The sequence below is a fragment of the Falco biarmicus genome, chromosome 10, assembly GCF_023638135.1.
Source record: "Falco biarmicus isolate bFalBia1 chromosome 10, bFalBia1.pri, whole genome shotgun sequence".
Classification (NCBI taxonomy): Eukaryota; Metazoa; Chordata; class Aves; order Falconiformes; family Falconidae; genus Falco; species Falco biarmicus.
Window position 1 is genome coordinate 7,510,723 of NC_079297.1, and position 12,193 is coordinate 7,522,915.

The 12,193-nt window shown below is 52.2% G+C and overlaps 1 protein-coding gene across 2 annotated transcripts in view; it reads right to left on the reverse strand.

Moving 5' to 3' along the window:
• Positions 1–12,193, reverse strand: part of B4GALT5 (beta-1,4-galactosyltransferase 5) — a 40,354-nt gene that overhangs the window by 6,126 nt on the left and 22,035 nt on the right. For both annotated transcript variants that reach the window (XM_056354332.1, XM_056354333.1), the window contains exons 2-7: positions 7,793–7,927; positions 3,330–3,443; positions 2,345–2,469; positions 1,554–1,670; positions 532–719; positions 172–294 (exon numbers count right to left, since the gene is read on the reverse strand). In XM_056354332.1, coding sequence (XP_056210307.1) covers positions 172–294; positions 532–719; positions 1,554–1,670; positions 2,345–2,469; positions 3,330–3,443; positions 7,793–7,927 — 802 coding nt within the window. The remainder of the gene's footprint in view (positions 1–171; positions 295–531; positions 720–1,553; positions 1,671–2,344; positions 2,470–3,329; positions 3,444–7,792; positions 7,928–12,193) is intronic.

Genomic DNA, 12,193 nt, shown 5'->3' on the forward strand with positions numbered 1-12,193 from the left:
CAAGCCACCGCAGCCAGGCTGGCTGGTCCCTAGCCACGGTGAAGCAGGCGCAGCAAGCCCAGCGCCGACTGCCGCGGTGACAACGCTTCGTGCCGCAGCATGTGCAAAGCCCGGCACGCAGAACCACCACCAGCAGTGAGCCCAGGGGCGCCAGCTGAGCCAAGCCCATACCTGTTCCAGAGGTCATCGTCTTCGCCGCCCCAGCCCCAGAAGGCGTTAGCGAAACCATTGATCTTCTGAAACTGCTCGACAGTCAGGCCGCTCACCCCACCGAAGAACTCCTTGTAAGGGAGCCTAAGCGGGAGAGAAGGGGTTAGGGCAGAGCCCACCAGCACTGCAGCTCTCCTGCCTGCAACGGGGAAAGCCCGAGCTGGGAGGATGCCTTCTTCTATTCCCCTCCCATGTTCACTTTGCACAAAGCCTGAGAAGCAAACTGAAATTCATCTTCCTCCTTTTTAAAAAAAAAAAAAAAATACATCTGACACTGGCTCCTTAGCTACTATGGTAGTGGGGAGGAAGAACAGTGCTTACAGATACATGTACTTATCCAGCTTGGCTGCAAAGTGCCTCGGCATCTGTCCACACCCATAATAGTTACGGTCATTTTCTGGTATGTGGTCCACATCGTGGAAGATGAGACAGTCCCAGTCCAAGTCCTTCATTGCTTCCCGAAAGCCAACATTGAAGAGCATGGCACGGTTAAAGGGGTGGTTTCCAGCCTAGGAGGGAGAAAGTTCCTTCTCAAGGGGAGTCCCGTGCAGTTCATGTCCGCGTGTACTTTCTCTGTCTTGTCTAGAAAACTGGAGGGCAACCAGCTCCCACCAAGGTACCGCAAAAGGAAACGATGTATTGGGACAGACTGGTGAGATCAACCAAGACTTAAATATTCACTTTACTGTGCAGGAGCAAAAATAAAGATGCTAAAGTCTTATTTACTCAGACACTTGGAAAAAAAAAAACCCCACCCCACTACCCAGTTTTCATCAATTTTTTTAAGATAGAGCTAAATATGAAAGTACATTTACTGAGTGGATGAAGCCATGTGTATACCAAATGAGAATCTTAGGTTTAACATTTATAAAAGTCTTCTAGATACTGCCCAGACAAGAAATGTCTGACTCTGGTCAGGCCACCCTGTGCCTAGGGGATGCTCCCCAGAACAGATGTACAAACCCACAAAAATAACGCACCATTAGTTAAACTACAAATACTAGGTTCAAAGTTGTCTTTTTTTTTTTTTTTTTTTAGAAATACCTCCTCCAATACAGGACTTAAAAAAAACCAACCACACCACCCTGAATCTACTTCATTTTCAGATAAAACCAGTGATTTTTGGGCACCCCTCTTAGCTGTGCCACTTCTAGGCAGAATGGGACAACTTACACATTGCAACATGAACCCTAAACCTGCCACAGGTCAAATGATGTGATCTGGCAGGTAAGCTCCTTGGGACATGGCACAGAGCTACACTTGCAGCTTTAGCAGATGCATTTTTAGCGCAGCACATCCATGCCCCTGTGGCTGCTGCCCAGACCACCCCAGGGCTCACTCACTTGTTCCACAACGTAGAAGGCGAACTGTAAACGTTGTCGCTGCAGCATGGGAATAAGGTGTCTGAAGAGGACAGGAAGATGCTCGTATCGATTGCGGAATGGGATCAGGATTGCCACCTGATGGGGAGAGGACACAGCTCTTACTGTACTGCACCAGTGGCTCCTGCTGCTGACTGACCCCTGGGCTGGGGAGCGGGGCCGGCTGGTATGGTGTTGTCGGAGGAGCAGCACTAAACATGGTGTCTCAGCTCTCCCAAGTAGGGCTGAGCAGCCTGAAACCCATCCAACCCCCACAACATGGATTTGTTATTCACCTCTTGGGGAATTGTTGCTTTGGGGAAATTCCATGTGACCTTGACTGGGAGGGAGACCCGCTGCCCACCCCACTGCCTCTGCCCGGTGCCAGGCACAGCAGGAGCGGGGCCAGGTCCTGCTATCATGCTGGCCTAAAGCCACCGCCCGCTGGAAACAGGAGTCCCAGCACTGCCACCTTGCCTCTCTACATCAAATCCTACCCCGGACAGGCCAGCAGGGAAGCAGGCAGGCAAGCTTGCTGCCCGACCCCTCAGCAGTCCGTGCAGAAATCCAGAGCTGACTCACGCAGCACTAAAGCAGCCTCTGAGCTCAGCATTTCTTCCTCAGGCACTGCAGCCCCACACTTCAGATCCTTATATTCATTACTCTGAAGCTGTAGCACATGAGAGACATTCCTGTCTTCCCAGCACCCCCCTGGGACCCTCCACACCCCCCGTGCTCAGCAGGGACATGGGGCTGCCCAGCACCCCAGTTACCTTCCAGCGAGGCAGGCAGTCGCTCGGCTTCCAGTGGCCTCCCAGCTTGATAGAAGGGTCTTTTGAGAAGAACTGGTGGATATCCTCCATCGTGATCTCGCTCATATTTACATCAATGAGGCCCTCTGCAGAGACAGCAGGGAGAAGCAGGAGGGGGTCAGGAACTGCTGTGGTCCTGAGGTGGCTCAGTGCCTGCTCAGGGCAGCACTTCGCTGCATCCCTGCCCTCTATCCCCGGCACTGAATGCAGGCAGCCTCTTCTTTTCCCCAAGCACCAACAAAAATGATTAGGAAATGCTGCTGGCACGACTTGTAACACCTCCATCTCCTTGGCAGCTGGGCTGTTTAGCCTTTGTGGCCGATGGATGCGCTCCATTAGAGACCCACACTGGCCATGGCACCCCTCTACTCCTCCATACAGGTTTCCAGCAGATGCAACACCCCTCACCTCGGCAGAGAGCAGTCTCCCCCTTTCAGGAAAAATTTACCTGCAAAAGCCCAGTTTTCCACTGCAATATCACTTTGCTGGAAGCATTTCTCCTGGCTGTGGCTCCCTTCTGGGGGTCCACCACCAGCCTGTCTCCTGCACCAGTCCCTGCCCAGCTGTACCGGGCACAGCTCAGGCTGGGACCAGTAGCACTGCCACAGGGCAAAGGAGCCACCCCGCTGCCACTGCCCCTGGAAAAGAGCTGGCCGAGCCTTTTCACCAGCTCCCAGCACACAATCCCTCTTTTGTTTGCGTCTGCCAAGCAATGGGTTCCTGCTTCGGCGGGGAGACGTGCCTCCAACATAGCAGGGATTAATTTGTGTGAGTGGGTAAACAATGATTTCCCAGGAGGGGACCAGGCTCCAAACAGCGCTCCCATTCACCCCCAGGTACCCGGCAGGGAAAGGTGCAACGTTGGCGAGCCAGGGAACGCCACGATGTGCCCTCCAAAGCCACAGGGAACAGGACAAGGGCACAGGGCTGTCAGGATGCTACTCACTCATAGAAGGGAGCCTCTCAGGGCAGGTGAGGTTGGGGAAGTAGGTAAAGTCTTCAGGAAGAAATGTTGTGGCTTGCAGAAAGGTGTCGTTGTGGTTCAGATCAAGAGGATAATCTGAGGAATGAGAAAAAAGAAAAAAAAAAAAGAGTGCACACTTGAGCTGCAGGTCTTTTTTATTTTCAGCCACCTCCCTGTGCCACTGTGAGCAGACTCCAAAGCCACCCATGGCTAAGGATGTCCCCAATGGCATGTGAGTGTCCCCCCACAACACCAGCTCTAGACTTGCAGCCCAGCTATGGGCTCATCCCCACCCTGGGGCTGGTGGCTGCAGAAGCCCCTGTGGCCTTACACAATGCCACACCAAAGAAACCTTCACATTTTCTGGCCAGAGGAAGAATTTTGAGTGTCACCTTTAGGTACCACAAACAGCTCAAAGTGAAGGAGCACATGGCACTTGGAAGAAGGACCACGGCACAGCAGGAGGAGACTTGCCCCTCCAGCGGGTCCTTTCCCAACAGGCTCGGAGAGGGAAGTCCCCAGGCAGGTCCTGATGCCAGCAAGGACTGTCAGTGCAGCAGTCTGCGCAGGAAAATCCTGCCTTGCATCCTCCTCAAAGGATCAATAAAAATGATCACGTTACACCTGGCCTTTCCTCTGCTTTACACCGTGCAAAAGCAGAGGAGCCCCCGTGCCCCAACAGCTGCGGCAGTGCCCAGCACAGCACATTTTTCAAGCCCCCCCCAACCCCCTGCATCCTTGTACCTCCCAGGCAAACTCCCTCCAGCCTGCTACACCTGGAGATGTTTTAAGAAGGTTTTTACATAACCATGAACTTCTGCTTTCTACAGCAAAGTCACCAGCTTTGCATAAGGCTTCTTTAGCCAAGCATAACCTTCATTTTAGGCACTAGAAAAAGTTCCCTGTCTGTGGTAAAGCATCAGCTGTTACAGGAGGATGTACTTTCTCTGATCTGATGTTGGCCTTTTGGTCCCACAGCACCAACCTGACACCTCACAGTGGTCCTGGAAAGCAGCCATTTAGTGCTGAGCCACCCAGTCCCATCACAGGCAGCCCTCGGACCTACCAGGACAAGGTGGTCTCATCCTTTCTAGTTGCCTTCCCATGCAGAGGCATCTGCAGAAGCACGCCTTGGGGCTGACATTCACCATGCTGATTCAGAGCAAGAGCAGCCCTGGTTTCTCATGAGCACAGTACAAACCAGCTGGTGTTCAGGCACCCAGAGACAAAAAGGAGGTCTAGGATCCCTCCTGCCACCCCCCCCGAGAGCTGTCCAAGCAGCTCTGCTAAGCCTTGGACACAAGGGTTGGCAAGTGATCCATCAGCAAACTTGATGTTACAGTAGGGAGCCAGATTTTTAAGTTATTTGACTGAACCCAGTGTGAGATTCACACATTTTTTTAAACCAGCAGCTATAACCTTTCAAATTAAGCATACATTTAGTATCAAGAACATACTGATAGCAAAAGGGCTTCACACATTTTATCCTGAGAGCAATTTAATAAACCTAGAATTACAGTGTAGTGAAGTAAATGAATCTGCTAAGATTAAGAGTTAAGAATGTAAGTCATATTTAAGGATAGGGACATTTAAGTAATTGCTTAAGCACAGTATATTCTCTGCAGCAGAAAGGCTGCATCTAATAACCACATTCATGATGTATCTGGGAAAAATAATCTAGTGACAAGTTAATCTTTTTAAAGCAAAGCAGGGAAGGTTGTCTTTACCTGCAAGGTCAAAATCTTTCATTTCAATTAACTGGGGCAAGTAATTGCTGGACTGATATTTCAGCTTGCTTTATTGTGCTAGTATCTACCATCACAACATGAATACTGTTTATCCACGCAAAGAAGTGGCACCCAAACTCTCTCAGACTCAAGATGGACTTGTAAACAGAACCTAAGAGCTTTCCAAGTATGATAGATACTGTTTTGAATGCTTGATGCTGTTCTAAATTTTAATAACCAAATTCCCATTAGACTCCTATCACCAAAGTACACTCTCAATATTTGGTCCAGCTGACAACACATGGTGAAGCTCAGCTCCCTTCTTTCGCATAAAGGGCCACCTTTTTTGCTTGCAGAAGCACAGAAGGGACCCTTTTTGACTTACCGAACAGGAAACCTATTATTGCATCTATTAGCAAATGCAGAAAAAGATAAATTACTTCCCCATTTTAACACAAGAGGAAAACAGCTAAGGGCAAAGAGTAAGTGCAGCTGGATGGGGACAAGCACACTGTGCTCGCAGCAGACCACTCTGTGCTTGGGCACCTCGTCATTCAGGGTGGGACATCGCATCTTTAAGGAATCTGCCCCAAAATTAAAGCCCCAGGAGGACACAAACATGAGGCAGCACTGCACAAAGAACTGCTCCCCCCTGCCCAGCCCCTTGCTGGAACACAAATGATGTGCGGGAGAGGTTGCAGCTCAGAAAGCATCGGCAGCCTCCTACCTCCCAGTGCTCCCATGCAGCTGGAGCAGGGACAACCAGAGAGGGGTCACAGGGTCTTCTACTGCCCAAACTGGTTTGTGACCTGTGGAGCTCACACCCAGAAGCAGCATCCCCGACCCTGCTCCACATGCCTCGCCCAGCAAAAGGGGAGGGAGTGCAGGGATGGGGAGGGGGCACAGGGAGAGATGTGACATCCACTGCTGCCTGCAGGGCAGGGTGGAGGCAGGAGAGCCTGGGGAGCTGCTGAGATGGCCAAGGCCTTTGCTGGGTCCATCCCCACCACCGCACCAGGTGGGCTCGCTCTCCTGGCCGTCACTGTCACGCTGCCCGCAGCGGCGTGGGGAGGATGCGCTAACCAGGCAGTGCTGCCCACCCAGATCCCACCGAGGCACCCAAACCTAGAGTCAGGGAGGCAAGATACTGATCCCAGTGTTAACATAATCCTTGTGGCCACAGTGCCACGTGCCTTCCAGATGTCACCACCATCCGTCATGCATGTGCTCTGACCTGCCTGCCAGGGAAGGCCGCCCAAGAATGGTGCACAGCACTTGTGTACGTTAAACTCTCCTTGCAGCCGGAACTCTCAGGGCAGGAGGGGCATCTGCCCGTGCCTGCAGATCTGGGACAGATGTGAGGTCCAAGCAAGGACAGTTATTTCATTAATGGCACCACCAGTATTGCTGCGCTAATGTGGTAACCATCCCCCTGCCTGCTGCAGGCAGCAGGAGCACACAGCAGGCTTCTGCAGGGCTCTGAGCCCTGAGGGCCAGGACAGCAGCAGGGCTGAGGCTCTCATCACCACAAGCAGCAGTGGGAGCACCAAACCCTCCTCCCCTCAGGGGATCAGTCACTTCCTCACCCTGCGTCTGCTCTGCTCCATGTTTCCAGCCTCAAAAATAGCCCATGGTGGCAGCCCCGGCTGCCTTCGGAGGAGTCCCAGCATGTCAATCCCTTGCACAAGTTCGTAATTCCACCACCACCACCACACCACCCCCCATCCCCATCCCCAGCCAGAGTACAGCTAAACTGTCAGCCACCCCGCTCAGCTCCCCAGCAGGCTGGCCAGCAAGGACACTGCTTCTATTTCTTGTTAATAAGAAAATAATCTTGCCCCGTGAAACCCTGCCAGCCCCTGCCACTGAGCCCTCGCAGCAGAGGAGCTGAGCTCAGCTCCCTGGCACTGCTGCAGCCTGATGCCAGCCCCACCAGCATGGGGCACTGGTGACATGTCAGCAGGGGAGGTACCCGCTTGGTGTCACAGCAGCCCAAAGGCGATGATGCCTCACCCTGCCTTACACACAGCCAATGTGCATTTATGCTTCGCTGTACCAGATTTACACCAAAACTCATAACCCTGTTATCAGCTTTATATTACAGACGATGAGCAGCCTGGGAGTGGGAGCCTGCGACTCTGCTCCCTGCATTCTGCCCAAAGTTCAATATATTATTTGTGGCAGGTCTCCAGCCAAGTCATCTCTGCTCATCCTTGCATGGGAAGAGTGAAGCTTATGAGCACAGGCTCCTCCACGTGCACGGAGCCGGGGATCTGCATGCGCTTGTGCCTGGGAAGTTATTTTTTACATATGAAACCTGATCCTTGCACTGAATTCCCAATGTTTACCTTCAGACTGGTTGAAGCTAACAAGCTGAATTCCTGGAAAGCAAAGAGGTTCTCAGCTCCACATTCCATCATTTGAGACCTTTCAAGATTTTTCACCCGTTACACAAGTCAGAAGCATTTTTATGTTTTATAAAGAAATTAATATTTTTTATATATAGTGCATATATATACATATTCATTCTTTATATCATATGTATTTTATGTTACATAAAATATTCTTACATATAAAATAAAAAAAATAAACCAATTAAAGTTCCCACCCTGCATTTACCAGCATGCATTAATTCTTTCAAGCAGAGTTGACCTGAACCACTCTTATTTCCAATGGAAACAGAATCTTTGATCAAAATGACAATTACTCAAGAAGTACCTGAGTCATTCACACTGCTGTTCCTCTTGGCATAGGCACTGCGGACCACCTGCTCGTACACCTGAGCTCCTATTGTTCTCATGTTTTCACGAATCATGATGCCTTGGGCTTGCATCATGAAGAGGTAGGTGTTCACTGCAAGGAAGAAAAAAAAAAAAAAAAAAGGAATATTTCCACAAGCATCAGCTTTTATAGGAAAGAGAAATAGGAGTCTTTTGGAACCATTCCCAGCCTTCTGCTTGGTTTCAGCTCCCTCCTGCCAGGAGGATCCCCAGGTCGCACGTGCCTCGGTTGCCTGACGGGAGCTGGGAAGGGCACGGAGTCGGAAAGCAGAGGCGTAGGGCATGTCTGGAAACCCAGCTGATTAATAAGGGGAACGTCCCCAGCTAGACCTGACAACACAAGCTGAATGCTGTGTTACAGTCTAAGACCAGTACCTTTTGCTGCCCAAGTAGGGAAGTTTAATTAGGAAATATCATTATAACAGGAAACCAAGCTGCACGCCTGGAGAAGGGCAGTTGTTCCTAGACTGCAACACCAAGGGTTGACACTTGCTTGGCAAGGGTGCCTCAACGGGCACCACAAAAAACATCCCACTGCCAGTCTCTGAGCCCACCAGCAATCTGGAAGTCCCAGAGCAGGCAGCATTTTGCAGCACAAGCCCCCTGGGTCCCTGGGACCAGCCCACCCCCCACCCCACCCCACCCCCCACCCCCAAAGCCAGCTTTCTTCCCCCATTCCTTTCCCTCTGACCCTGTGCCCTGGCACAGCTCAGACTGAGCCTACTTAGGTTTCAGTTTAAGCTGACACCCGGCGCTGGCAGACACGGGTCCCAGAGCAAATGGCAGCAAGCACAGCCCTGCACCCCCAGCAGCACTCGTGGGGACGCAGGACAGCCACCATGCACGCCCCAGCACCCCTCACCAGCATCGCAGTGCCAGCCACGCGCCCCTCGCAGTGAAGTTTTAGGCTTAAGAATGAAGGGAAGAAAAAAAAAAATAATCTTGATTTCAAAACCGGGAGGAGGGGAGATCTAACAGTTCTGTATTAATATTCAAAAAACCAGGTCAGAAGATGCTCCAGGAGGGATGAAAAGGGCAGCAGGCCAAGGGAAGACCAGGGACCCCGCACAGAGGAGGGCAGTAACCGATGAAACGTCATCACGGAACATCCATAACGAACAGGTCATTTCCACAGCAGGCATATCACAAGCTGTAATAGCCTGAAACCAGAGGCTGCCGGTGCCAGGAAGGTACAGTCACTGCTGGAGTCACGAGGAGCACAGATTAGATAGGGCAGCCCAGAGATGGCACCACTATCAGAGAGTGAGGTCCCCCCAACACACAGCCAGACGCACGCCCCCCAGCCTCCCTGCCCTGCTTTCCCCTTTTACACCCACAGACTGAGTCAGCCTCCAGAAAGGCTGCTCAGATGCATTTCCCAATCCCAACCAGACTTTGTTTTCACACAGCTAAGTAAATATTTTAAAGGGCAACAGAGCCCCACGCCATGCCCAGAGCCCCCACAGGTGCTGCCCGTGCCCAGCCTGCCTCTGAGCCATGGGCAATCATCAGATTTTCAGCAAAAAGAGGGTCAGCTGCATTAAGTCCTTGGCAACTAAATGGCTTTGAAATGCAATTTTAAATGCCCATTCCCATCCCCTCCCTCCCCACAGGGTACCCTTCGTGGTGGAGCCAGTGATGGCACCCTGAGCCAGTGGTTACAGCAGCTGCAAGCAGGAGCTGCCTCAGCCAAAGCTGCACCCACCCAAACCCTCTTTGCTCACCCGCCGTCGGGGTCCATTAGTGACAGCTACAAAATAAACATGTGCTCTGGTGCAGCTCCTTGGCAAGGCACTCCTGTTGCAATGACAGCGAGGCAGCAAGGGCTGCTCCCACTCAGAAAGATGGGGAATCTGCTCTGCCAGATCCCCAGGGGACAAGGCTGAATGAAAAGCTGGCATTTTGATGTGGCACTACTGGCCAGAAAAGAATGTAGCTGGAATTCCCATGCAAAGCCTTACACCCAGCCCTAAAACCTTCATATGCTCACACTTGGACTCGTGTCCTGCTCAGAGCTCAGCATGAAACTGCGTCGCCTCCCAGCATCAGTGATTCAGCCCCAGCATCCCTCCCCACCACAGCCCCAGCATCGCCAGGCAGCTGCCAACCAGGATTTACGGAAATGAGGCGTTCCTGGAGGAAGAATAAAAATTCACAGAAATGGGCTTGTTCAGGGAGGGGGGCAGGGGGGCTAGTGGTGAACAAGCGAGCGACACAGCCAGGCTGGCATGGCCTTGGGGTCGAGGGCAGGATGCACAGGGCAGCCCTCCCAGATGACCACAACAGGACACAGAAGCTGGGCAGTCTCTCCTCTAGCTCAGCAGCCCAAGTCGCAGCTCTGCCTCGGTTGCAAAGGTGACATATTAAGGGCTGATGCTTGGGGCATACAGCTCCTCAGGACACATTTACAACGTCCTGCCCCACTGAGAGCACCCACCCCAAGCTGCGGGCAGACACTGCGAGGCTCTGCAGGGAGGCAGCACAAACCCAACACCGCGGGACAGGAGCGGCATCCTCCAAAGCCGAGGAGCACAGCAGAGTGTGGGCTCCTAAGGGAGAGCGGCACAGCCTCACCTCTGCCATCAGCGAGGGTTAGCGACTGCCCAGCTCCCTTCCCAAAAACCTGGAAGGCTAACCAAGAGCCGGTGCACGGAGCAATGGGTAGCTGAAGCCACCCGAGTGGAGTCGCAATGCTTATCAGGACCAGGCTGCTGATAAGGAAAGAGGGGGCAGCAAGCCTTCGCCTCCCAGCTCACATGGAGTTTGAGTCAGTGGCAAGGTGTAACTTGCTGATGCTGAACAAGTAATTTAGCTTTTACTTCATTACGCCTTCCATTTATTGGATAAAGCAGAACCAGGTTTGGTGAAGCATGAAAGAACAGGAGAGACTCAAACCGGCATCCAATCCCTGCTTCATTTAAGGACGAGGGAGGTTTGCTGGGCGCAGTGAAAGCGCCATTTGTTCCCCGCTGCCTCGGCGGGCAGACGGAGCAGGGCTCACCACAGCCACATGACACGGCTTGCTGGTCCACGGACTTGCAGTGGGAATCCTGAACAGACTGTCACAGCAGCCACCATCCCAGGGGAGCACGAGCACAAACAACGCCAGCTTTGTTTAAGGCAGCAGTTGTCTTTTCACATATTAACCCCTTTACTCAGATGACTCAGGAGATACCTGGCCACAGACAAGCCGTGCCACCAACACGCCACACCCCCAACACCAAGATCCCCCCTGCCCCAGCCATATGACCCCAGCCCAGGGGTGAGAGTCCCTTCTCCTGCCCCCAAAATGACCCCCACCATGAGATAAGCTTCACAAACCCCATGCTTATCCAGAACACGCAATCCATTCAGGTCAGAAAATCAGATTTAAAACTCATGATTGAAAACATTTCACTCCACGTACCCACACGGGGCTTAAATTAGCCCCACAGGGCTGCCGTGGCCAGGGCTGGGTCTGGACAGACATTTGGGAATCACTGCACCGAACTCATACCTCAACTCCTCCGTTTACTTTGCTTCTGATGAGCAAATCGGCCACGTTTTAAATTTATTAAGCCTGACCTGGCTGACCCGACATCGCTCCAGTGCCAGAGCCCCCACCAGGGAGGAAGGACATGCCGAGCATCGGGCATCCCCTCTGCCAGGGGAGGAACGTGCACACACACCCCCACGGTGCGCTCGGTCTGAACCAGGGTTCAGCCAGAAAGTAATTCTCCGTGTTGTGAGATATTGCTAACCTAATCACATAGGATGATCTTGAAAATTACATTGGCCTTCTGCCTTTATTCCATTTGAGCATGCAGCACTTCAGACCACATACACGCAGCAGTAACAGCCTGGCCACGGCCACAGAGCAGCAGGACAAGGACAGGAGAGGGATTTTTAGCTGCTGTGAGTGGTTGCGGAAATGTCCCTTTTCCTACCAGTTTCCAGCAGACCCTCACTACCCACACGTAAAACAAGCAAGCTTTAAGAGTGCATTTGCCCAAACGACTGCCTGAAAATTATTCTTGTTAGCTCGTTAAAGAACAAGTCAACCCTGCTGGGATTTAAACACGTGGAAACCATGACATCAGACCTACAGCTTGCCACCAGCTGGAGCAGAGGTCCCCGGCTGCACCCCAGGGCTGCTGCACCCCAACCCCTGCCCACAAGCAACAGGGATGGCAAGCGCTCGTCCAAGCCACGAGTGGATGCAGTGACTTCAACTGAGGAGGTAAAGTCCAATTATATAAATGAGTGCTGAAGGCTTCCTGTAATCATTTCTCCGGTGGTATTTTCGGAGCACTTCTAATCAAGAAACAGCTGACTCGCTCATGGAAAATTAATTTCACTG